The following is a 26,172-nucleotide window of genomic DNA, read 5'->3' on the forward strand; positions in this document are numbered from 1 at the left end:
GAATAAAGGAGATTTATAAAAGAGACTAAGAATCAGCTGCCAGTGAGATAGGAAGAAAAGCAGTATAGTGTGGTATCACAGAAGCCAAGATAGAAAAGTTTCCTGGGAAGAGGGGCTGACACTGAACTCTGTAGAAAATTCAGAAAGAAAAGCACAGAGAAGTAACACTGGATTAGGCCAACGTGGAGACCCTGCCCTAGCTCCCATCCTCCCATCTTCTTATTCTTGTCTGTCCACCTGGAATCCATCCTTCAAGATTCAAGTCAACTCCTTTTGACACCTTTCACATCAACACTAACCCAAAACAGTGTCTTCTTCCAAGAATCACTAAGTTATTTCAGCCAAAAATTTATTGTTCTCTGTTTTATAGGCATTCATCTAATTTTTTTTTAAATATATTTTATTGATTTTTTACAGAGAGGAAGAGAGAGGGATAGAGAGTTAGAAACATCGATAAGAGAGAGACATCGACTGGCTGCCTCCTGCACGCCCCCTACTGGGGATGTGCCCGCAACCCAGGTACATGCCCTTGACCGGAATCGAACCTGGGACCCTTCAGTCCACAGGCCGACGCTCTATCCACTGAGCCAAACCGGTTAGGGCGATTCATCTAATCTGATATTAAATTGTAATTACGCAAATGCAATAACTATGACACATAGTTCTTTTGTAGATTTTAAAGCAACAGAAACAGAGTAGGTTTGCAATAATATTGATCTTATGGTGAAAATAGAAATACCAGCTACAGAGCAAAAAAGGACAAGGAAGAAAAGGAGAAACTAAGGCAAATACTGAAGGGGCCTAAGAAAACAAAATAGCTCATAGATCATTATCAACTTACTGGGCATCTGCTCAGGGCAGCCAAGGTTGATGGAGTTGTCAGCAGCACCCACAGCCACTCCATTGATGGAAGAACCACAGTCTGCAATGACTCCCAGGCAGGCTGAGCGCCCACAATCCCAAAGTCGTGCTGTTCCATCTCGAGAACCAGATACCACATTCCTCCCCCGATCAACAATGGCTGTATCTAGGATACCTGGCAAGAGGGAAAAAAAGATCCTGAGGTAGAATAAGTGATAAAGGAACTTCAAGGGCAGAGAAGACAGATCTGCATAAATGACTTCATTCCTTCACAAACATACTGGATATATACTACATGTTGGGCACGGTCAAGTGCTAGAAAAATAAATAAATAGAACAGAGTCCCTGCTTCCCATCAGTTTAAACACTAGCTGTGAGAGACAGACATGGAAAAAGCTTTGGATTTAATTTTTAGTGGGGTGTCCTAGAGCAGTGGTTTTCATGATTTTATTTTGGCTTTAAAAACTATTTTTTAAACAAAAATTAAGTAGACATCTTAGAGAGTTCCATTTGAAAAGTCCCTTTTAAAAAGATCCTGGTGGCCCTAACCGGTTTGGCTCAGTGGATAGAGCGTCGGCCTGCGGATTGAAAGGTCCCGGGTTCGATTCCGGTCAAGGGCATGTACCTTGGTTGCAGGCACATCCCCAATAGGAGGTGTGCAGGAGGCAGCTGATGGATGTTTCTCTCATCGATGTTTCTAACTCTCTATCCCTCTCTCTTCCTCTCTGTAAAAAAATCAATAAAATATATTTTTAAAAAAATCCTGGTGCTTCCATTGAGAACTAATTGAAAGGGTTAGTCTCTTCATCTTAAAAGAAAGGATGTGACTTCTGGTCCAGCCAAGATGGAGTAACCCCATTCCTCCCAGGTTCTTCCTCTCACAATTAAAAAAACCTGGACATAACACCCAAGCCTAGGAAGACTGAAGGGTGGAAAGAAGAAGGCAGACCATCTAGGGACCTCAGGACTTGAGCAATGAGTTCCCTGGACTTCCTTATTGCTTCCTTATTGCTCTGTAGCTGGACAGGACTCTGCAGAAGTCTGCAACATGCAACTGGTTAAAAAAACAGACACAGGACCATCTTTCCTTCCCTCCGGCAGCCGCAGCCATGAAGGTTGAGCTGTGCAGTTTCAGTGGGTCCAAGATTTACCCCAGACATGGGAGGCGCTATGCCAGGAAGGATTTCCAACAGGAAAGGATTTCCAGTTTCTTAATGCAAAATGCGAGTTGGCCTTGCTTTCCAAGAGGAATCCTTGACAGATAAACTGGACTGTCCTCTACTAAAAAAAGCACAAAAAGGGGCAGGAGGAAGAAATTCAAAAGAAAAGAACCCGCCATGCAGTCAAATCCCAGAGGGCCAACACTGGTGCATTTCTTGCTAATATCATGGCCAAGAGGAACCAGAACCCTGAAGTTAAGAAAACTCAAGAAGAACAAGCTATCAGGGCTGCCAAGGAAGCAAAAAGGGCTAAACAAGCATCTAAAAAGACAGCACTGGCTGCTGACCAGGCTCCCACAAAGGCAGCACCTAAGCAGAAGATGGTGAAGCCTGTGAAGGTTTCTGCTCCCCGTGTTGGTGGAAAATGCTAAGTTGGCAGATGAGATTCTTAAATAAAGACCTGACTATAACTAAAAAAAATAAGGAAAAATACTCTCATGCTGGGTTTTAAAAATAAATAAATAAAAATAAAAAACCAGGCACAGTTTAAAAAAAAAACAAACTCCAAAAAAAGTCTGTTGCCCCTCGCAAAAGACTGGGAAAGGGGTAGCCTTCAGAACAGAAAATCTTTTGGCCATATCCACCCCACTCCAATAGCAAGAGGAAAACTGCTACCTCCCCCTCACCCAAGGTTTCAGTGGGGCTGAATAGGGAATGACAGCACTCCACCCAAGGAAGCAGAAGGCAGCACTCCAATTTCCCCAGTGACACTGACCAGGCCCAGCTAGGTATTGTCAGCAGGGTTCAGAGGTGAACTGAATCTCTACCCTCACCTGACACAGCAACAGGTGGAAAGAGGTAGAATGAGATAGTGACAAATAGCACCCCACTTTCTCCAATCACCCTTCATACCTCCTTTGTGACCTTTGAAGGTTGCCACACAGCTAGCATCTTCAGCTGACCAGATCTTCAGCTGGGCATCCATTCCCCCACTCAGAACCACAAGGCCTGATGGGAAAAACCTGCAACAATTCACATCAAACACATGTCCTTCCAATACTCTCTGGAAAAACAAAAGAAAATTCCAGGCTAGTTCTCTTGTCCATCCCTTGATGTTCTCTTACCTCCCATACCCTTGATCCCTTAAATGAAATATCTACATGCTATACTCACATGCTGGGTTTTTTTTTTTTTTTAAATATATTTTATCGATATTTTACAGAGAGGAAGGGAGAGGGATAGAGAGCTAGAAACATTGATGAGAGAGAAACATCGATCAGCTGCCTCCTGCACACCTCCTACTGGGGATGTGCCCGCAACCAAGGTACATGCCCTTGACCGGAATCGAACCCGGGACCCTTCAGTCCGCAGGCTGACGCTCTATCCATGGAGCCAAACCGGCTTCGGACACATGCTGGGTTTTAAAACGAAGGAGGTCCAAATGGCTCCTTCTCTTTAGCTCATTTGTCTACCAGGTAGTGTTCTAAGAGCTAGGCTCCCTTTCCGGCTTTGGCTACAGATGTGGATTTGAACTCCACGGCTCTCACAGCCATCCTAAGTCTAGTTCTACATATAAGAAGCTGAGGAGGGCCCTAGCCGGTTTGGCTCAGTGGATAGAGCATCAGCCTGGGGACTAAAGGGTCCCAGGTTTGATTCAGGCCAAGGGCACATGCCCGGGTTGCAGGCTCAATCCCCCCCATTAGGGGACGTGCAGGAGGCAGCCAATCAATGATTCTCTCTCATCATCTCTATCTCTCTCCCTTCCTCTCTGAAATCAATAAAAATAAAAAAGAAGCAGCAGCAGCTGAGGAGATTGGGGGGCTATGCCATATAATTAATGTAACAGCCTAGCTACTCTTATCTTAGAAACCATCACTGAAGGCAGTTCATACCAAGGGACCACACACTTAGACATTCACTGTCCCAGCCCCAATTTGTTCTGGCAAATCACCTAGCTTGAGGATGGTTTTCAAATTTAAAAAGGGAACAAAGATCCACTGAAGTGTAGTTGTACTATATTTATAGAAAGAGACACTCTTCTTTCCATGACCCAGTCTAAAGTTTCTTAGACTACCCTTCATGTATAAGACCCTGAAAGTGTATCCAAAGCCTTTACTCTGAGTTCTCCATTGGAAGCCTGCCAGATTTTCATGCTCCCATCTGCACTAGAAGACACACCAAGGCCTCCTCCACTGGAAATGTCCAGGCATGTTATCTGTTCAAAAGACAAAACAACCAGAGTTACTAATAATAAAATGTTCCTCTTCCCTTGACGCATGTTTCACACTCCTCCAAGACTTATCCCAACACAAAGGACATGTGTTTCATGTAAAGGTTGACTTATCACCAATCTCCCAACAAGGGTAAAGCCAACACCTTTTATTTATTGAAACAAAAGGGGCAGGCTGGGAGAGGTCAATGGGGGGAAAGAGGGACATATGTAATACTTTCCACAATAAAGATTAAAAAAAAAGATAATGAAGTAAAAATAAGATTGTTTATATGCTAATCCAATATGATTAATGTCCTTGTAAAAAGAGGAAATTAGGACACAAACACACAGAGTGAAAACCATGTGAAGACACAGCAGGAGAGAGACCTCAGAAAAACCAACTTTGTTAAAACCTTGATCTTGAACATTAGCCTCCAGAATTGTGAGAAAATAAATTTCTGTTAAGCCAAAACAAAACAAAACAGAAAAAAACACTCAAAAAGATCCTATATGCTAAAGAGCTAATATACTAATTAGACTGGATGGCAGAATGACCTTCCGAAAAGACCAGTGGGCGGGGGGCAGGGCTGCAAGGGCGGAGGCAGCTTGGACTGCGAAGGCCTACTCCTGCACGAATTTTGTGCATCAGGCCTCTAGTATTCTTATAATCATCTATAGTTTCCTGTTTCAGCTACGAAGTTTTCCCTATCCCCATATCATTTTCCATCTTTTGCTATTTTATTTTAAAATTAATATACCACTCCTAATTCTTAGGAACCCACTTACACAAAAGACAGTCTTCCAAGATGCTCCAAAAGGATTCAAGGAAAAGCAAAGTAAGTTGCTTTCAATTTTCTACTTCACATTTCCTCTGTAAAATCCTAATTGTATGTGTATGTGTATGTTTCAGAATAAGAGAATCCCCAGATTTACTTAAGTGGTTTCAATATAAGCAATCACTTCATGAATAAGCCATGATCAGAATGCCAAGTCTCCTTCATATACATTCATAAATACATACCCTTTTTATTTAATAACACCCAGTTGCAAGTATTTCAGAAATGTAAGACTGAGACATATTCCCAGCAACAATGATTCCCATATGACCTAAATTAAGGAAAAAGTAGGGACTTTTGCAGTAATTATCCAACCTTCCATTTTACTTTGCTCTTTGACAGTTAAGCCATAATGAATAGGATTAACAAGAACTAAAGTGATATGTCAACTCTAACATTTTCTAAGACTTTTTCTTCTTCAAATTGGTTTCTCAGAATAAAAGAACTGTTAACTTAATTGTGGAACATTTAATTTTAGGAATTATGACAACTTACATTTATATCACATTTTATCATTTATAAAACACTTTCAAATACATTATATAGAGCCAGGATAGAAACCTAGGTCAGAGTCTAAACCTAAAGATCTATTCCTTAGTCAAAACAAAAGAACAGACAGGTCAATGGGACAATGCTAAATACTGGATAAAGATGACAATTCAAGCCAGTGAGATAAAGGATGAATTACTTTATAGTGCTGTGACATGCTAATCATTTAAAAAAGAATTAAGTTAGATCTCTACTTCAAACCAAATAACAAAAACAAAGTTTAAAATGTAAAATATTAAAAATAAAAATTAAGCCGAAACCGGTTTGGCTCAGTGGATAGAGCGTTGGCCTGCGGACTGAAGGGTCCCGGGTTCGATTCCGGTCAAGGGCATGTACCTTGGTTGCGGGCACATCCCCAGTGGGGGGTGTGCAGGAGGCAGCTGATCGATGATTCTCTCTCATCGATGTTTCTAGCTCTCTATCCCTCTCCCTTCCTCTCTGTAAAATATCAATAAAATATATATTAAAAAAAATTAAAAGAAAACACTATATTTACACTTTTAATTAACAAACACTTATATTATGCTTACTATGCTCCAGACACAGTTCTAACTGCTTCAATCCTCATAAAAACCCTAAAGATATATATTATATTTACCGCCATATTATAGCAGTCTGTAGCACATGGAGTTAAGTAAGTGGCCTAAGGTTACACAGTAAGTGGCAGAATCCTGGGAGTCAAATCAATGAGTCTGTCTCTAGAGTCAATGTTCTCATCCATCATATTATGCAACTAAAGTAACTTTATATATATAATCATGTACTACTCTAAGCAAGACTCCAAAGACAGTTACCATAAAGGAATAAATTGATAGGTTTTATTCTCTAGATATATTAAATATCTGTATGTCAAAAGACAACAATAAACAATAAGCTAGAAAAATGATCTGCAAAATATATGGCAAAGGACCGATACCCTTAATATACGAGCTTTTACCAATAAAGAAAGAAATTCACACTTAAAGAATGGGCAAATGATATGAAGAATATCCAATAAATATATGAAAAAGTGGTCAATCCATGATTAATCAAAGGAATGCAAATTAAAATAACAATGAAATACTATCTCAAATAGGTAAAACTTAAAAATTTGAATACACAATATTGAGAGTATGTTAAGTCAGACTGGTATAAAAGCAATACAGTAAGAGCCTTTTTAGTCAATGGATAGAGCCCAGTGATAGGTCAGTTAATAAAAAATTTCAGTTAAAGTAGGAAAAATAATGGGAAATTGATGCATACATACCTACATTTTATTTGAACTCAAATATATAAATGTACATTAAAATTCACTAATCTTTTCATTAGTCCATTGATTACAAGGAAGCTTCACCTTGAATTTCTTTTATTTTTTATTTATTTACTTTTAAGTTTATTTTTTATTGACAGTATTAAACTTGACTTTCTTTTCTTTTCTTTATTTATTTTTTTATTTTAAATATATTTTATTGATTTTTTACAGAGAGGAAGGGAGAGGGATAGAGAGTTAGAAACATTGATGAGAGAGAAACATCGATCAGCTGCCTCCTGCACACCCACTATTGGGGATGTGCCCGCAACCAAGGTACATGCCTTTGACTGGAATGGAACCTGGGACCTTTCAGTCCGCAGGCCGACGCTCTATCCACTGAGCCAAACCGGTCAGGGCTTGACTTTCTTTTAATAAACTATAACCCAAGGCATAATTTACAGTTTCTAGTTTCTCTTAAGTAAGATAAGTCTTTGTTCACTCTTACAAAGCAATCTATGAACAAAAATTCAACTAGTGTTTAAAAAAATATATATTCCCTAACAATTTGCATTTACCTTGCTCACACATACTATAATAGCAGTTAAAAACAAAACAAATAAAACTCTTCTTTACCAAGTCTTTACAAAGCAATCAATTTAGTTTTCAGACATAATCACTCTCTGCCTTTTCACACTCATATGTCATCAGTTTAACATACTTAATTAACATAATTTCAAAAACAATATAACTGGCAGTGCAACTGACCCGTGGTTAAGCACTCAACTTACCCAGTAGTGTCAGAATAGGCAGACCTCAAAGAAGAGTTTATAAACTAAGAATATGCTGTGGGCACCAGTCAGTATGTTTTACAGAATGCATGTAGAGCAAAAGTTGGATGAGTAGATCAGTTAAATTGAGGTCAGTCAGAACATACCAAAAGCCTTATAATTTGCATTCCCTGTGACTCGGCAACTCTACTTTTACACAGTAAACTAATTTCTTCCCATCTTTGTGAGGAAAGGGTTAGCTATATCATCAAAATAGGAATGCATAAACCCAAAGTAACTGAATGTCCAGTAATGTAAGATTGGAAAAACAAATTATATTAAAATCAGACAGTGGAATACTATGCAACTCTTAAAAGAATACATAGAAAGATGGCATAGGATGATGTACATAATATATTATTAAGGAATAAAAAGCAAGTTATAAAATAGTAGGTACTGTAAAACCTATTTTGGTGAAATATTTTAAGAAAAAAAGATTAAGAGGAACAAGTAAAATAATGATACATAAAGCTTAGCATGATGCTGGCACATAGTAAACAATCAATAAATGTTAGCTATTGCTATCATGATTTTTCTTTTTTTTAAATATTTTTATTGATTACAGAGAGGAAGGGAAAGGGAGAGAAAGATAGAAACATCAATGATGAGAGAGAACCATTGACTGGCCGCCTCCTGCACACCCCCCACTGGGGATTGAGCCCGCAATCTGGGCATGTGCCCTCGACCGGAACTGAACCAAGGACCCTTCAGTCCACAGGCCGACGCTCAGTCCACTGAGCCAAACCGGCTAGGGCTATCATGATTTTTCTTAATAAAGGCTAAGCAACAAAGTTCACAGAAGTTATTTTTAGGATATAGAAAAAATGAGTGATTCACTTTGTTTTCTAATTCTTAAATTTTCATCCCTAAATATTTCTTTGTTTTGCAATAAGGAAGAAAAACAGCTATTTTAAAAATATACCTATCACACAATAAGAAGTGGAAGGCTTTAATATAACCAGTTTATCTACATATTTCTCACTTCTGCTTTCAAAAGCCCATAGTAGTAGAAAGGGCTTTATCACAAAGACATTTAAAAATTATTCCTCAATAAGTTATAGTTGGAATTTTGAGAAAATGTCCCTGTCCTGTAATCAAAGGGACAAAAATATGAGCAGTAGCAAATTATGCAAACATCAGCTACAACCATCATTATCCAAAACCCAGTAAGTAGCTCTGCTAAAACATGTATAAGAAAATTTCATTTCAAAATTCCTTTCTCTAAGATTACCAGTGAGTGGTTTGTACATATATTCTACTAGAGGCCCAGTGCACGAAATTCATGCAGGGGGGAGTGGGGGGGGGCGGTTCCTCAGCCCGGCCTGCACCATCTCGCAATCAGGGACCCCAGGGATCAGGCCTAAGCCAGCAGTCAGGCATCCCTCTTGCAATCCAGGACCACTGGCTCCTAACCATTCGCCTGCCTGCCTGCCTGATCGCCCCTAACTGCTCACCTGCTTGCCTGATTGCCTCTAACCGCCTCTGCCTCAGCCCCTGCCGCTGCGACTTCATCCAGAAGGACATTTGGAATGAGGTCCGGAAGGTCGTTTGGCTGGCCAGTCTAATTAGCATATTACGCTTTTATTATTACAGATGTGGTCCCAAGTACCAGTTTTGTCTAACATTATCATACTTCATCAGCTGTTATCTTATAATCAAAGAAGTGAACCACATTAATTATGAGTGTTTATAGCACTAAACAAGAAGATAAAATGGAAAATTAATTAACGATATTACATTTCTCCTCATTTTATCAAAATACTTACACTCTTGGCGTGAATTCTGGAAAAAGTAGTGTATGGTGTCAAAAACTTTGAAGATGCATTTTCCTTTGGACATGAAATATGAATGCTTTTCTAAACAGAGAGGAAAGGATGAAATACATCAGTAAAGCTATTCCAATGAAATTAAAGCCTCGTAAAGAAATCATTAGGACAACAGGAAATTCTCATCTTTTAAGTGTGTCCTCTCTAATCCTCCTTCCCCAGCCCACAAAACTATCACTCCCTTATAGAGTACTAGTAGTAGTCCTTTCACTGCAGGGGCTGCAATTAATTGGCATCACTGAGATAACATTATCTTTTTATGTTAAGCCAAATCAATAATAAAATACAGCTGACAAACATGAGAACATTACTTTTTAGAAGAAAATTTAATACCAGCACTGTTAATTAGCAGTGGGGCAAGGAACAAGATCAAGAGATATGAGGAAACAGCACCAGCCCTGAAACCTAGACAAAGGACTAGTCTAAAAGTAAACTTGCTGCCTATAAGAACTTTTAGAAAAAAATGTTAGACCACTGCCATCTACAGTTACCAGAGAAAACTGGTAAAGTAAATTATGGTACACTCCTACAATGTGTAGGGCCTGGTCAGGCTTGCAGTGCCCATTCCCACGTAGGACTTACACTGGCTGTACATATTTTGTAGACTGATCATCATCACATCCATAGCCGTATTATAACTCCCCATATGTTTTGCCTGGTCATTATCACATATCTTCCAGCTACTCTAGCAAAATAACACTAGTGACAGAGTAAGAAATTATACCTAGAACCAGATGTTAGATTCAGGTGACATGATTTGCCGAAGGCAGTCTTTGTAACCATTACAAGTAAGTATGTTGGTATTTCAAGGTAGCATGTGTAGAGGTATAAAAGGCTTAGCAAACCCTTTCTCAAGGATTTGATAAGACAATTCCTTACTCTAAACGGCAGAATACCAACACCAACATCTCAGGGCATATCTCCTATACACAGCTGAGGAGTTGCACTCACCAAATGGCCCCAAACCTATTATCTCTTCCATAGAAGTACTTCAAAGTTTCTGAAAATTCTGCTGGACAATTAAAATATCTTCAATAATCAAGATTTTCAGAACTTCTTTATAAGGCTAATCTATGTACAACAAGCACAGTCCTCACAGTTCATTAAAAAGAACATTTCAGCCGAAACCGGTTTGGCTCAGTGGATAGAGCGTCGGCCTACGGACTGAAAGGTCCCGGGTTCGATTCCGGTCAAGGGCATGTACCTTGGTTGCGGGCACATCCCCAGTGGGAGGTGTGCAGGAGGCAGCTGATCGATGTTTCTCTCTCATCGATGTTTCTAGCTCTCTATCCCTCTCCCTTCCTCTCTGTGAAATATCAATAAAATATATTAAAAAAAAAAAAAAAGAACATTTCAAAGTCATAATATTGTTATCATTGAAAATCAATATGTTCTTATTACAAGTCTTCTACGCCTTTAAAAACACAATTAGAATATCTATACAAACAGTACTTTCTTAGCCAGCATATCTATGCCTGGCTGCCTGCAGGCCTTTCATTAAATGAGTTTTTGCTTCTAACCCGTGACAAAGCCCACACACTGCCAGAGAGATGACCTGGATTTGGAATTGTCTCCTGTACCTAAAACTAAAGCGTCAGCTAAACTCTCCTTGCTAAATATTCATTTCAGGAAAGGATGCAGGGGCTCTGAGAGCTTTAGTAGTCAGGCCTCTGTTAAGTATTGGTTTGTTCTCAAAAGAGTTCATTTCCTTGGGCTAATTACGTGAAAGAATTCAAGAATCAGCGGTTTTTTCCTGCTTATCAATCCTGCAAATCAACCTTTGACCCATAAACATACTATGAAGGAAGATAAATGTTGAACTACCTTCCAATGTCAGCAGTAGAGAGTCATGCTGTTAATGAAAATATTTTAAAGAAAAGCTGCAGAAGGTATCAAAATATACAGAATTTAGGGGAGAGGGGATAGGAAGGGGGAGTGTGAGTATTCCATACTAAGGTAAAATTCAAAGTCAAACTTTTTATCTTCCGGGGTTAGGTTTTTAAGCATACTAACAGATCTGTTTTAAAGAAAAATGTAGCAACATCAAATAGCAAAGTGACTCATGGCAGTTAGGAAACAAATGAATGTTCAACCATAAGCACTTACTGTCTGACCCAACAGGTACACAGCAGAAATTAACAATGATGTTGGAAGGTAAGAATTGTATCAGGGCCTGAGTATGAAGGGAAGAAAGGAAGTCAGCACCCAGGCTATGGATGGATACCTGTGAAACACCTGGGAAAAATGTAGGCTTGCAAGGCAGTATTATACTTTTAGTTACACATATTTTGGGTTTCAATTCAGACATGCAGTCTAACTAGCTTTGATTATTAGGGGTTAATGAGTCTATTTATCTACAAAATGGACATTAAAAATGCTAATCCCAAAAGACTATTCTGATAAACAACAATAACTTTTTTTGTAATATTCTACAGTTTCATTCATATACAGTCTCACTCCCCTCTAATCAGCTTATGAGGTAGAATATTATCTAGGATTTTTTGTTGTTATTTTTTTAAATATATTTTTATTGATTTCAGAGAGGAAGAGAGAGGGGGAGAGAGAGAGAAAAACATCAATGATGAGATAGAAACATCAATGATGAGAGAGAATCATTGATGGGCTGCTTCCTGCACGCCCCACACTGGGGATCAAGCCTGCAACCCAGGCATGTGTCCTTAACCAGAATCGAGCCCAGGACTCTTCAGTCTACAGGTTCATGCTCTATCTACTGAGCCAAATCAGCTAGGGCTTATCTCTGTTTTATAGATGAGATGAGAAAACTGAGGCTCAGGGAATTAAGTTATTTGTCCAAAATAATATCTTTTCTTTTTTAAAAATCTGAATTTATTGGTGACATTGATTAATAAAATTATATAGGTTTCAGGTGTCATCATTTATTCCCCTTTACCATCTTCTACATCCCTCTGGTAATCACCTTACTGTTGTCTGTCTATGAGCTTGTCCAAAATCATATTGCTAGTAAGTGTCAGAGTTAACTATGAGCTGGACTCAGATCTTCTGACACTTTCTCCAATTCCAAAGCTGTCTATAAAAAACAAATATAAGATATATAATAACATGTAGCCGCCCTAACTGGTTTGGCTCAGTGGATAGAGCGTCGGCCTGTGGACTGAAGGGTCCTAGGTTCGATTCTGGTCAAGGGCATGTACCGTGGTTGCAGGCACATCCCCAGTGGGGGGTGTGCAGGAGGCAGCTGATCAATGTTTCTCTCTCATGGATGTTTCTAACTCTGTCCCTCTCCCTTCCTCTCTGTAAAAAATCAATAAAATATATTTTAAAAACAAACAAACAACAAAAAAACATGTAGCCTATCATCCTGCACAGAGGGTAATGAATGAACATTTGCTAAACATCTTATGTAAAAAATGTATTTTCTATTCTTGTCAGTATACCAGAAATGTTTTACAACTAAAAAAGTTTAATTACATAAAAAAAAAGAAAAAAGAGTTTACCCATCTCATCAGAGCATAACGACTGCAGCCATCAGAATGAGTAAAGAAAGTCAGATCATGGGTTCTCAAAGACCAATGAGAAAACTATTAAGTACTTGATGAAGGCCTAGGTCTTCATCAAGGCCTAGCCAGACATATTATAATGCTCTGCCATACAATAAGGTAGATACTAGCCATTTAAGGTTATTGAACACTTAAAATATGGCCAATACATATGAGGAACTGAATTTTTAATTTTTATTTAAAGTTTAATTTAAAAATTAATAGTTGATTCAGTTATTAGAAAACTTTTTAAGTATGTGAACCTATGTTTTCAACTGTAATTTCTTAAAACCTAAACACATCATCAAGTATTTCCAATAAAAAAATTAGAGTCTATGCCTAGCTGGTGTTGGCTCAATGGTTGACTGTCGGCCTATGACCTATGAACCAGCTGTAGGAGGCAGCTGATCAATGATTCTCTCTCATCATTGATGTTTCTATCTCTCCCTCTACCTTCCTCTCTGAAATCAATAAAAATATATTTCAAAAAAATAATTTCATTAATTACAGATAGAAATGTTTTAGATATATTGGGCTAAACAAACCCTCCCCCGCAAACAGAACATATATAAATTTTTTTCAACCACAACCCAAAGGGGATCTTTATGGAATATAAATTAAGAATGTTGGCCCTGGCCGGATAACTCAGTTGGTTAGAGCATCATCCCAATATGCCACGTTTGCGGTTTGATCCCCAGTTAGGGCACATACAAGAAGCAACCAATACATGCATAAATAAGTGGAACAACAAATCAATGTTTCTCTCTCTCCCTTCCTCTCTCTCTCTAAAATAAATAAATAAAAATTTAAAAAATTTGAGGATATGGAACTTCTGGAAAATATTTGCAATATGCATGATAGATGAAAGTTAAATAAAATATATTATTAAAATTAATTTCACTTGTTTCTTTTAGGCTACTAGAAAATTTAAAATTATATATGTGGCTCACATTATTTATCTATTGGAAAGCACTGATATAAAGAAAAAGGAAGTTTTATTACATCTAAATGTATATGTAATTACAAAAAAAAAACTTTGACATTCAAAGGCAGTAAAAACTGTGATTGTTGTACAAATGACATGGAGATGACACTGATACACAGATAACAGTATAAATATTTAAAGTAGATGTATAGGTACTACCATATATATGAACATGGTGCCATCTAGAAGACATAAAAACCTACCTTGCTTATTTCATTCACAATAAATCCTTCTGAAGCTGTAATCTCTGGGATACCATCGAGGCCAATTCCTTGACAAGTTAGGCTGCCATACAAAGTTGGTTTCCCTATATAGCACAAAAGAAGAATGTCTCAAAAAATAGTAAGAATTTAACATTTGCCCTAACCGGTTTGGCTCAGTGGATGGAGCGTCAGCCTGCGGACTGAAGGGTCCCAGGTTCGATTCCGGTCAAGGGCATGTACCTTGGTTGCAGGCACATCCCCAGTGGGGAGTGTGCAGGAGGCAGCTGATCGATGTTTCTCTCTCGTCGATGTTTCTAACTCTCTATCCCTCTCTCTTCCTCTCTGTAAAAAAATTAATAAAATAAAATAAAAAAAAGAATTTAAAATTTTTCTCCTTGAAGACCCAATTCAGGCAACTGCACTAGTATAGATGGTAGGATATTGGTTAATGAAAGAAAAACATGAGGCGAAGTGGAAAGAATACTAGCCTAATGAAGTTAATTTGGGAGAAATATACTCAAAGGCTAAAAACTAGAGACAAAGGTTTTGAGATACATTGTACTATTTGTAGAGAAAGCTACCAGTGTGATCTAAAACTAAGTTTTACTGGCTGTGAAATGGCATTCTTCCAGGATGAAAGGTGAAGATCAACGTGAATGTATGTGTTTATCCACAGTATCTCTCTATATAAAAGGCTAATATGCAAAGTGTCACCTCAGGAGTTCAACCAGGAGTTTGATTGCTCACTATGACGTGTGCTGAACACCAGGGGGCGGTGTGGAAAATTGTAGGTGATCAGTGGCGGCGGTAGGGCTCTGAGGGAGCAAGGGAAGGATGAGACGGGGAGGCGAGGAACCTGATTGGCCCTGATCACCGGCCAGGCCTAGGGACCCTACCCATGCACAAATTTCGTGCACCGGGTCTCTAGTATACATATAATACATAGTAAAGAGCTAAGTTTCATTAATCTGGAAAATGTACTTAAGTAGAACACTGTTTTTGCAGTGATATGGGCTAAATAAGATATTATCCTACACAAACATATGTAGATGGTAGAATGGAGTCAAAAACATTCTCTTCTAGTTCCTTTCTGCACCATATAGTGCAGAAATTCGTGCATGGGTAGGGTCCCTAGGCCTGGCTGGCACAAGGCCTTCCAGCTGCCAACTGGGGCCTTCCTTCCCCCAGTTGCTGGCTGGGGCCTTCCTTCCCCTGGCTGCCAGCTGGGGCCTTCCTTCGTTCTGCGCCACCCCCTGGTGGTCAGCACACATCATAGCGACTGGTCAAACTCCTGGTTGGTGGAACTCCCAAGGGGAAAATTTGCATATGAGCCTTTTATTATATATATGTGTGTGTGTGTGTGTGTGTGTGTGTGTGTGTGTATACACACACACACACACACACGCACACATATATGTATGTATATGTATATGTATATATACACTTCTATAACAGCCCATAATACACTGTTTTACATTTCTGACCTCCCACTAGACTGTGAAATCCTAGAGTTCAGAAACTAGCAGGTTGCTATAAATTATTCAGCAAATAACTATTGGTACAAAACTAAAATTCTAAGAGTAAGAGGAAAGTAAAAACCATCATGGATTCACAGAAGCAGGGGCTTCCTAGAGAGGGCGAGTCTTTGAAAGAAAGATAGGACTAGGCAGAAGATAAGGGAAAGGAAACTCTAGGTCAGGGAAGGGGCATGTCAAAAACAAAAGAAAGAACAAGGAGAAAGGAGTCATCAATTAATATACTATTTTGGTTACACCATCATGGAAAAGGTAGCTGAAGGACGTTAATAGAGGAACTCACAATCTAGGGTAGAGGTTTGCACTAGAGAAGATCTAGTGAAGAAGCTTTTGGTAAGGAAGTGGCATGAAATGCTAGTTCAGAAATATGCCTCAAAAATAGGATTGAGGAATTCTGTTTTTTTGTCCCATTCCATGAGTACTGTGCAAGGACTCTTGGCCAGGAGAAAGTAGGAAGCTTTCTTGGGGGATAGCTTTCTCCTCCTCTAAAGGGAATGCGTACAGACTTAAGGATATTACCTGGGGGGTGACAGCTCAGCCAGGCCTCCCCTTCATCCTTCCTATGAAGAAAGACAAAGCCTCATTAGGCTCACTCAACATTGAAAAGGATGCCACTGATTCAAGGGGAGAAAGATAACATAATTTTCAGTTTGGCCATAATACACAGACATGATCTAACATCTCATCCAGGCATAGATTATTCTAAGACAAACTTTGTTTATTTGTTGAAGAAATATTTGTGGATTAAGTGTTTAATGCATATAATGGAGTTTACTATTCATTAATAGCTGCACAGCTTTGAAAAATAAAGAATATATTACATTTCGATCATTGGGGGATTACTGTAAGCCAGGCCCTGTGCAAGACACTGTGCATATAGCATTATTAATCTTCACAATTTAACAAGCTATCTTTTATTATTTCCATGTTAAAGATAGGAAAAAAACAACCTGAAGCTCAGAGAGAAGTGACTTGCCCAAGGTCACCTACGTATGAAGCAGGAACTGAAACCTGACTAGTATAGGTCTGTGTTCTACCACCTTACAGATGTTTTTCATGTTCTAGAATGCACCTCCCCAACCATTTAAATCAATCTCACCTAGGGTACAGGGAAAGGGCGAAGGCTTTAGGTTGCCAGCATCTCTCTATCACTTATTTGCTGCACAATCTTGGGCAAGTTTCTTCCTCTGATTCTGATCCTGCATTCTCTCATAGGCACCTAGTGGCCCTCAATAAATGTTAGTGTTCTTCCTTTATTATTTATCACATATTCTGTGTTGCAGTAAGTAATGTGTTATTTTATTTTAGCCCACTTAGTAAGGTGTACTAGTAAGTTTCTTAAATGCAGGAATGTTATTCATCTTCACCACTGTTTCAATTTGAAAAACCTTATTAGTAATAATAGTTGTCATTCATGGTACTGCAGTACTCATCCCGGTGCTAGAGAAATAAATATTTGTTAAATAAATGAACGGTTTGCTGTGCATTCCCCATTAAACTGTCAGCTCAAGGGCAGGAACCACCCCTTCAGTGTAGAGTACAGATCTGAACTGCATTTGAACAGCACCGCGCATCTCTCTAGGTCGGCGTCTGGACCTGGTTGGTGCTACACGGTTTACTGAATACAATTGTCCAATATGACAAACACACTCAAAAAGACACTGTGGTGGTGGCGCGTGCTGGGACTTTCGCAAATAGCTGACGAACAATAAATATCTGGGCCTCCTGCTTCCCAGTTGTCCTGTCTTTCTCCAACTCACTGATCCTCGTTCTGATGCTGGAATATCACAACGCTTATGTGTCCCCTTAGCCTCAGGATAGCTGTTCTGAGAATGAAAAACAATGACCATGTAGGTTTGAGACTTCTTTCTAGACCCAGTGCTCCCTCAACAATTGATGAGGTAACTCCTATGGATATCCTGGGTCGGGCATGGGTCTGAACGAAAAGACCACAATCACTACCCGCCTCCTTTGTCCCGGTTCTATGATTGGATTCACCTGAGGGCTTGGGCCCAGTCGCTCTGAATCCTCAAAGGCGCCGCCATCTTGACCACACCTCCACCAACCCGCCTCTTCCGCTCTTTCCCGGAAGTGGCTCCTCCGAAAGGACTGTGGCAAGTGCGGAGGGCGGGATCCACACCGAGAGGCCACCAATGAGAATGCGCAGTGGGACCTTCCTCTCCGTCCTCTCCACCCGTTTTCCACGCGCGCGCGCTCCTCACTGAGGCTGGTTCCCCGCTGGAGGCTCGGAAGGCTTCCAGCTGCTTGCAAAACGGACGTGCCGGCGCGCGCGTTCAGGTCCTCTTGTCTGCCTTTTCGGTGAGCACTGCGTGCCGCGTCCTTGCTCGGTGAAGCGTGACGGGCACTACGAGGGCGCAGGGCCACCTGGATTTCTCTGCTTCACCATTCTTTCCATGCCTTCCCAATCCAGACCGGCTTCCCAATCCAGCTACCGACCATCTAGCCTGCCCTGATCTCTGAGCAAGGGCCTTCCTCTTTTTACTCCAAGGTAGACTGAAGCAGGGATGTGGTGGGGAAAAGAGTAGGGTAGCATTTACTGAGTCCCGTTGTAGCCCAAGCATTTGGCATCATTATGTTAATGCTTACAGTAATTCTGTGACTTACATATTACCGTAAGGACGAAACTGAAGAAGATTGCGTGGTAAAGCGTTGCCTGTATTCGAACCCGGGTTTCTTGGCTTAGGATTTAAGGCACTTTTCTTTCCCCTGTGTTTGCTCTAAGGTTTGCTCCTTGCCTTTAAAGAGCTCACAGTGGATTAAGAAGAGGAAACACGTGCAGTAATAGGGACTATCATTATTGAACTCTTTGGGCGGGCCAAGCTCCTTTACCTGCATTATCTCATTTAGTCTTTAACAGTCCTGTGGGAGTATATATTATCTCTATTTTTCAAGAGAAATTATGAAGTGATTTGCTTAAAGTCACCCAATACATCAGTGAAAAAGCTAGTTTCCAACCCAAGTCTGTTTCAAAGCCCATTTTCACTTTCCTCAGGTTATACTGCCCCAAAGCAAATGAGTTTTATGTTGGGCTGTGGAGTTGCTTAAATCCTTCTGGTCACTTCCCCATTGCCCTCTAAACGCCCTAACGTGGCTAACAAGGCCTGGCTGTGATCAGATACTTTCTCATCTTGCCAGTTTCATGTTTTGTTTTCTCCTCATACTCTATTCTCCAGTCACACAGAACTTTCCCTTCTTCCCATGAGTCAAATTCTCTTTCAAACACCCCGCTCTTCATTGACAGGGGTCTTCTTCCTTTCCATCTCTGGTTAATTCCTATTCATTCTTCAAGTGTCAGTTTACAAATCAGTTCCTTTATCCCTGTCTGGATTAGGTATCACTCCACTGTGTCCTGAATCTGAGCTATCTGTACACAGTGTACAGTAAACTGCCCGTTTACTTGTCTAGACCGTAAATTCCGTGAAGGCAGGAACTGTATCTCTGGTCACTCCTCTGTCCTCAGCTCTAGAATATGCCTGGTACATGATAGGTGCTCAATGGTCATTTGTCGAATAAGTCAGAGAGACACAGGGAAGGCATTAAGCAGTTCTAGTTTCTTTATAGCCTGTCATGGTGAGATTTGTACAAAGGCTGAGATAATTTCTCCTCAAGTCTTTCTTAAGTTCTTTCTGTATGCTACCTTATTTTTTTACAAAATATATTTTATTAATTTTTAATAGAGAGGAAGGGAGAGGGATAGAGAGTTAGAAACATCGATGAGAGAGAAACATCCATCAGCTGCCTCCTGCACACTCCCCACTGGGTATATACCCGCAACCAAGGTACATGCCCTTGACCAGAATCGAACCTGGGACTCTTGAGTCCACAGGCTGATGCTCTATCCACTGAGCTAAACCGGTCAGGGCTGTATGCTACCTTCTACTCCGTGTTCTGAAGCAGATGATTTTGGGAAGAAGTTTGGGCAAATACACCTCACATTAAGTACTCAGTTAGCTCACAGACTCCTCTCTTGCCCTGGCCACTACATACTGTATGTTACAGCCACACAACTCTCCATTTCTCCCATTTGTCAAACCCTACACATTCTTGGGTATTTTCCCCAAGCATTAAACTTTGTTCTTCTCCAGCCATAGAATAACGCTGATATTAGAAAAGAAGAGAGATTCTTTTGGGGTGAATCAGAGATAGCTTCTCCAGAAAGGTGACATTTCACCTAATTCAAATTCCATTAGTAGAATCCATTCCAGCTTGTTGTTCTAAGCATTCTCACATACTTTATCTCATTCCATTTAGTTCAAACCATTTGTAGGCCTGCTCTCTGCCAGGCCTAGTGCTGAGGACACCAAGTTGAATCAGGCCCATTATCTGTCCTCAAGTAGCTTAGTCTCCAAAGAGAGACATATGCATAAATAGGCTATAACAGTGCAGTGGTCAGTGTTATCTATACTAATAAAAGGGTAATATGCTAATTAGACCAGAAGTCTTCCGGACAACCACCTGGACATCCTTCCCGACAAAACCACGGTGGTGGGGGCCAAGGCAGAGGCGGGGGCGACCAGGCCAGCAGAGGAGGGCAGTTAGGGGGATTAGGCCGGCAGGGGAGAGCAGTTAGGGGGATGAGGCAGGCAGGCAGAGTGGTTAGGGCAGGCAGGTGAGTGGTTAGGAGCCAGAGGTCCCGGATTGTGAGAGGGATGTCCAACTGCCAGTTTAGGCCTGATCCCTGTGGACATCCCCTGAGGGGTCCCGGATTGGAGAGGGTGCAGGTGGGGCTGAAGGACCCCACCCCCCATGCAGGAATTTCGTGCACCCGGCCTCTATAATAGAGGAATCCCATATATAATCATGTTCCTACTCTAACCTTGCCTCCATTGATGTCTAGAGATTCCCAAAGATGTCAACTCAAGGACATACTTGGGCCCGTCAGGTGAAGAAGGAGGGTGAGGAAGAGGACCCACTGGACCAGCTGATCTCCCGCTCTGGCTGTGCTGCTTCCCACTATGCAGTGCAGGAGTGCATGGCCCAGCACCAGGACTGGCGACAGTGCCAGCCACAGGTGCAGGCCTTCAAGGACTGCATGAGTGAACAGCAGGCAAGGCGGCGAGAAGAGCTGCAGAGGAGGAAAGAGCAAGACAGTACCCACAGCTGAGCCCCCAAACCATCTATCCCCAGAGGATGGCCTGCAGAAACTAGCACCCAGACAAATCCTAAACAGTGTTATACCAAAAGGTATAAAACTCCGGGATAGTCTTTGGGGTTGGGGTTGAGAGCCAGGCAGCCATGGGCTTGGACATGACTGTTATAAAGAAAGACCTGTCATATTTTATTTGTTTAAAAATCTTTATTGAAAGTATTACAGATGTTTTCCTTTTATCCCCCATTGATTCCTTCCACCCTACTCCCACCCCCACCCTCCCCCCCCCCCCCCGCCTTCATCACACCATTGTCCTGTCCATGGATTATGCATATAAGTTCTTTGGTTAATATCTTCCCCATAGCTGTCATATTTTTATGGTGAGAACCACACATCCTCACTCATCTTATTCCACGAATATTAAATATTGACCAATATTTGTCGTGTAAAACAAAGAGTGGGGTTAAGGCATGTTCTTCTACCCTACATCTTGGGTCAGTGTGCCAAGTACTGAGCTAATTACATGGACATTGAATTTTATAAGTAAATTCACAATCTAAAGGTAAATTGGTTACCTAATATGTCTTCATTTATTTAGTCATTGGTTCAACAATAGCCAGTTTTCCTCAGACTTCACATGCCAGGCACTGTTGAAAACTGATGTGATAAATAATATGATCTTTGCCTTCGTGTCTAGTTTGAGAGACAAATAAAACAACACTGGAACAACTAAATAATTCCTGACAATGATATAAATGACTTTATCTTTCATAAGTTGTTCTGGATGTTTCATTTGATCTAAAAGAAGGGAGAAAGCAAATGTGGAGAAAAAGAACACTGAGTGACTCTCACATACCAAAGTCTATTGAATTAACAGATGTAGAGTCTGACCTCAACACACTCCCAACCAAACACACAATGTTGGCTTGACATTTAAAAATTACATTTAACATAAAACACTGATTTTTCCGCTTTTGTAAAATAGAGAAGCTGTCAACATGGAGCTTCTATTCCTACTTGACAACAATTTGCTGGAGCTAAATATGGTTTCTTTTAGGTGGTTGCATTCTCTGGCTCATAAATTGCCACCACTTCTCATTTTGTTTCCATGGAATTATATTACTCATTCTATTACTTTCTGCCTAGCCCTGTAAGGCACTGACTGTCCTGTGGAAAGGGACATATGCTGTCATCATCATCAGTAATATTTCTTGTGTATGTGTATCACATATCATATTTTATATCTATATAAATTAGAAGCATAAATCTGAAGTACAGTAGCACCTAACACTACCTTTGTGTGTTAGTGTTTGGGGAGGAGAGAAAGAGAAAAGAGGGGAGAAAATAGGAATACCGGTTTAAAGAACAATAAAATCCAATTTCAGCCTTCAAGCAGAAGGGGCTGTAGAGAGAGAGAGAGAGATGAATCTGTGCTAAGTGCTGTGGGTCATCAGAAGGAGTACTAGGGACTGGAGTTTTCAGCAAGAATCTCAAAAAGAGAAGGGATTTAGTTGAGTTGAACCTTTAAAGATAAAGTAGATATTACCAATTTGTAACATATAACAGGAAGGATTACCATCTGTAGCAAATAAAAAGTATCTAGAATTCAATAAGAAAAAGCAAACAGCCCTAGCTGGCTTGGCTCAGTGGATAGAGCATCAGCCTGCTGACTGAAGGGTCCCAGGTTCGATTCCGGCCAACAGCACATGCCTTGGTTGTGGGCTCGATCCCCAGTAGGGGGCATGCAGGAAGCAGCCGATCAATGATTCTCTCTCATCATTGATGTTTCTCCTCCCTTCCTCTCTGAAATCAATAAAGAAATATATTTTATAAAAAAAGCAAACAGCCCAGTTGAAAAGTGAACAAAGTTAAATATACCTCCACAGCCCAGCCATTGTGGCTCAGTGGTTGAGCACTGACCCATGAACTAGGAGGTCGCCAGTTCAATTCTGGTCAGGGCACATGCCTGGGATGTGAGAGCATGCAGAAGGCAGTCAATTGATGTTTCTCTTTCAACAATATTTCTATCTCTGTCCCTCTTCCTCTCTCTCTAAAATCAATAAAAAGCATTTTAAAAATTAAAAATAAATATACCCCCACAATAGGAAAATGTAAATATATTCTGCATCACTGGTAGTAAGACAAATGCAGATTTTAAAAAGTTGTATTATCTGATCCTCTTGGCAAAAATCAAAGTTTTTATGATGCTTCTAGCAGAGAGGATGGGTGAAAGGACCTCCAAATCAGCTATGTGGAGGTAGCAAGCACTGGAGGATTACAGCTATAACAGAGCTAATGCTGGATGGGTAACAAAGTATTTAGGCAAATGGTGCCTAAACCTTTTTCCTCAAGTAAATGAAGATAAATCCTATTTAATAGACATACTAAAAGAGATAATATATAAGTAATAATAAAAGTTGTTAGCATTTATTGAACTAATAACTAATATTTATGGAGCATTTAACCCAGGCTGTCTGGTTCCAGAGTCTGTGCTCTCATTCCCAGTGATATGCTTTCAAATCTCACTATGCCATTTACTAGCTGGGTGATTTGGGGCAAATTAACATCTCAGGCTCTGTTTTTTCTTCTATAAAAACATAGCTATAATGCCTTTCACATAGGCCTCACAACTAATAAATGTAGGCCTTCCTCATAGGGTTGTAGAAAGAATGAGTTAATACTGGTACAGCAGGTCTTTGAATAAAGTAATTTCTTTCAATGTCATTTTGTTATAATTATGAGAAATGGTAGGAATTTAACTACGTCAGTTAGCCTATTATATAGTAAAATTCGTGTCATTATACATAGTTTTGCTTAAAGTAAAAAAACCTATTGACATTAAGGACTTACTGTAAAGAGCTTAGAAACAGTGGTACTTAGTAAGTAATCACTAAATGTTAGCTATTATTGTCATTTTTCTTGTGTGCTAGTCACTATCCTGAGTTACATTATCTCATTTTAATCCCTCATAATACTCCATTAACTCACCTTTACAGAGGAGGATCAGACTTCAGGTGTGTCTTGTTCTAGAGCCTATGCTGTTTTCTGCTCTGCTCTTTCACAAGCATCTGGTGCCTAGTATGATGCTTACACAGTAAGTAATCATATTTACTATGTAAATATTGCTGGACTTTTTTGTAGTGCTTTACAAAAGGAAATTAACCAGTGCATGTTGCCCCCAGTGTTATAGATTGGTATGGTGTTTTTATGTTTTTTTTTGGTCTCAGCTCTACAGCCCACAGCTATGGAGCTAGAGTTTAAGGTGGTCCATGCTTGTCCATATACAATCTACACCTACCCCTGCAGAGAGGCTTGGTGTCAAGGGATGAATAGAGAGACCTCTTAGCTGGCTGTCTCCTCTTGGGTAGGCCTAGGACAGACTCATGATTTGGCTCTTCCCTGCAAGGTCCTTGGCTGGGGACTTGGCCTGTGTTCAGTGGAAAGGTGCACTGTACTGTGTTTTACTAGATGAGTAATAAGATACTCCTCCCGCTTTCACTCCCTCAGGTACAATTGCCAGACTTTTCTTTCTTCAGAGCCTGGGTATTTTGTCTAAATAGTGAGCTGATTCCCTAAACCTGAAATGTCTGAGAATGAAAGTTATTCCAGGGGAGTTATAAGAACTAAATGAATCATTTTAGATTTCCGGGGATATCAGACATTTGGAGATAAAAATGGCACAAAGAGATCAAAATACTACATGTGAAACAAGCATGAGACACATTGGCCACCCCCGTCTGCAGTGTCTTTGCAGCAGGTCTAGTTTTAGACATTCCCAATGCATACTCAGAGAGCTTTCCTTCCTTTAAGTACACTTTACATTCTAGAAGCCGTAGGAACCAGGGATCTCAGCATTGCTGTGGTGTCTGACTGGCCAAAATATCCAGATTTCATTTCTTTCTCTGCAACCAAAACACCCTTTCAGGATCCACAGTGGGCAATTTACAGCTCTGGTGGGGGAAATAAGGCATCCTCAGCCAGAGGAAAGGGACTAACAAAGCTGAGGAACCTACTGGCCGTAACTAGTAAAACTCCCCATTTGACCCCAGGTCCTTCTTGAAAATTACTGATCTGCAAAGAAATCAATTTCTAACAATCTCAGCGGTGTACTGAACCAGGAATTGAATGACCTGGGGCTATCCCTGGCTGACGGTGGTTAACTGGGTAACCTTGGACAAGTCTCTTTCCTTCCTATACCAGTTAACTCATCTGTAAAATGAAGACCAAAACAGATTATCCCAAAGGTTATGTATTGATAGAGCCAAAACTAAAACCCAGCTATTGTGATTTCCTAGTCCATTGACCTTCTCTCTCTTCCCTCCTGCCTACCCCCCTAGTCTTTACAGCAGTACTAGGTAGGCTATAGTTTAACCCTAACTGAGGTATTCAAAACAGAAGTATGCTGAAGGAGTGAACTGTTGATACATGCAACAACACAGATAAAACATTAGGGTAAATTAACGTAGTAAGACACAAAAGGCTACATACTGGGTGATATTTAAATAGTACTAGCGACAGACCAAACCAATCTATGGCAATAGAAATGAGATTAATGGTTGCTTGTGGGGAAAAATGAAAGAATGTAAAGGAATACACCGAACACACTATTCTTTAACTTGATAGAAGTATAGTTTTCATGGGTGGCTGCATTTTTAAGACTGATCAAATATACATTTAAAATCTGTGTTTCACTATATATGTTATATCTTTTTTTTTTTAAGCACAGTTTGGTCAATGTTTATTTTTTATTTTATTTTATTTTTTAAAAATATTTTATTGATTTTTTACAGAGAAGTAGGGAGAGGGATAGAGAGTTAGAAACATCGACGAGAGAGAAACATCGAGAGAGACATCGATCAGCTGCCTCCTGCACACCCCCTACTGGGGATGTGCCCACAACCAAGGTACATGCCCTTGACTGGAATTTAACCTGGGACCCTTCAGTCCGCAGGCTGATGCTCTATCCACTGAGCCAAACCAGTTAGGGCTATATGTTATATCTTAATGGGGAAAAAATCTTTCAAAAAAAGTATGCTGAAGAAGTTTAGAAGGGAAGGTAATCTAACATTTACTAGCTCATTATGTATGTACATTATCTCAAACTCCTAAAAGAGAATTAGCTCCATCTACAGATTAGAAAACTGGTTTAATGAGATGAAAATAACTCACCTGAGGTCTCAAAACTAATAAATGTAGAAACTTTGGAATAGCCCAGGTTTGTCTACCTCTTTATAATAGGTTGTCTCAGGGAAGGAGACTTCATCCTAGAGGCAGGAAACATACACCCCATTTGATTTCATTGCCATTTGACCTTGGAAA

At 40.1% G+C, this 26,172-nt stretch overlaps 2 protein-coding genes and 1 pseudogene across 4 annotated transcripts in view; 2 read left to right on the forward strand and 1 right to left on the reverse strand.

The window, feature by feature from the left end:
* Window positions 1-17,824, reverse strand: part of PAAF1 (proteasomal ATPase associated factor 1) — a 34,937-nt gene extending 17,113 nt beyond the window's left edge. The window contains exons 1-7 of one of the 2 annotated variants that reach the window (XM_080688145.1): window positions 17,742-17,824; window positions 16,263-16,303; window positions 14,209-14,312; window positions 9,443-9,532; window positions 4,138-4,236; window positions 2,934-3,084; window positions 842-1,036 (exon numbers count right to left, since the gene is read on the reverse strand). In XM_080688145.1, the coding sequence (XP_080544271.1) occupies window positions 842-1,036; window positions 2,934-3,084; window positions 4,138-4,236; window positions 9,443-9,532; window positions 14,209-14,312; window positions 16,263-16,303; window positions 17,742-17,788 (727 nt within the window). In that variant the 5' untranslated portion in view covers window positions 17,789-17,824. The remainder of the gene's footprint in view (window positions 1-841; window positions 1,037-2,933; window positions 3,085-4,137; window positions 4,237-9,442; window positions 9,533-14,208; window positions 14,313-16,262; window positions 16,304-17,741) is intronic. The other variant, XM_080688146.1, reaches the window with a different exon arrangement.
* LOC308234844 (large ribosomal subunit protein eL24-like) lies at window positions 1,971-2,452 on the forward strand (annotated as a pseudogene). The gene has a single exon. The product of its transcript is annotated as a large ribosomal subunit protein eL24-like (transcript).
* A 128-nt stretch (window positions 17,825-17,952) lies between the features above and the next one.
* Window positions 17,953-21,592, forward strand: COA4 (cytochrome c oxidase assembly factor 4 homolog). Its single transcript, XM_080688147.1, has 2 exons — window positions 17,953-18,062; window positions 20,602-21,592. Exon 2 carries the CDS (start codon window positions 20,614-20,616, stop codon window positions 20,866-20,868), a length of 255 nt encoding a protein of 84 aa, XP_080544273.1. The 5' UTR covers window positions 17,953-18,062; window positions 20,602-20,613; the 3' UTR covers window positions 20,869-21,592.
* The last annotated feature ends 4,580 nt before the right edge of the window (window positions 21,593-26,172 follow it).

Source organism: Plecotus auritus (genome assembly GCF_963455305.1).
Source record: "Plecotus auritus genome assembly, chromosome: 9".
NCBI lineage: Eukaryota > Metazoa > Chordata > Mammalia > Chiroptera > Vespertilionidae > Plecotus > Plecotus auritus.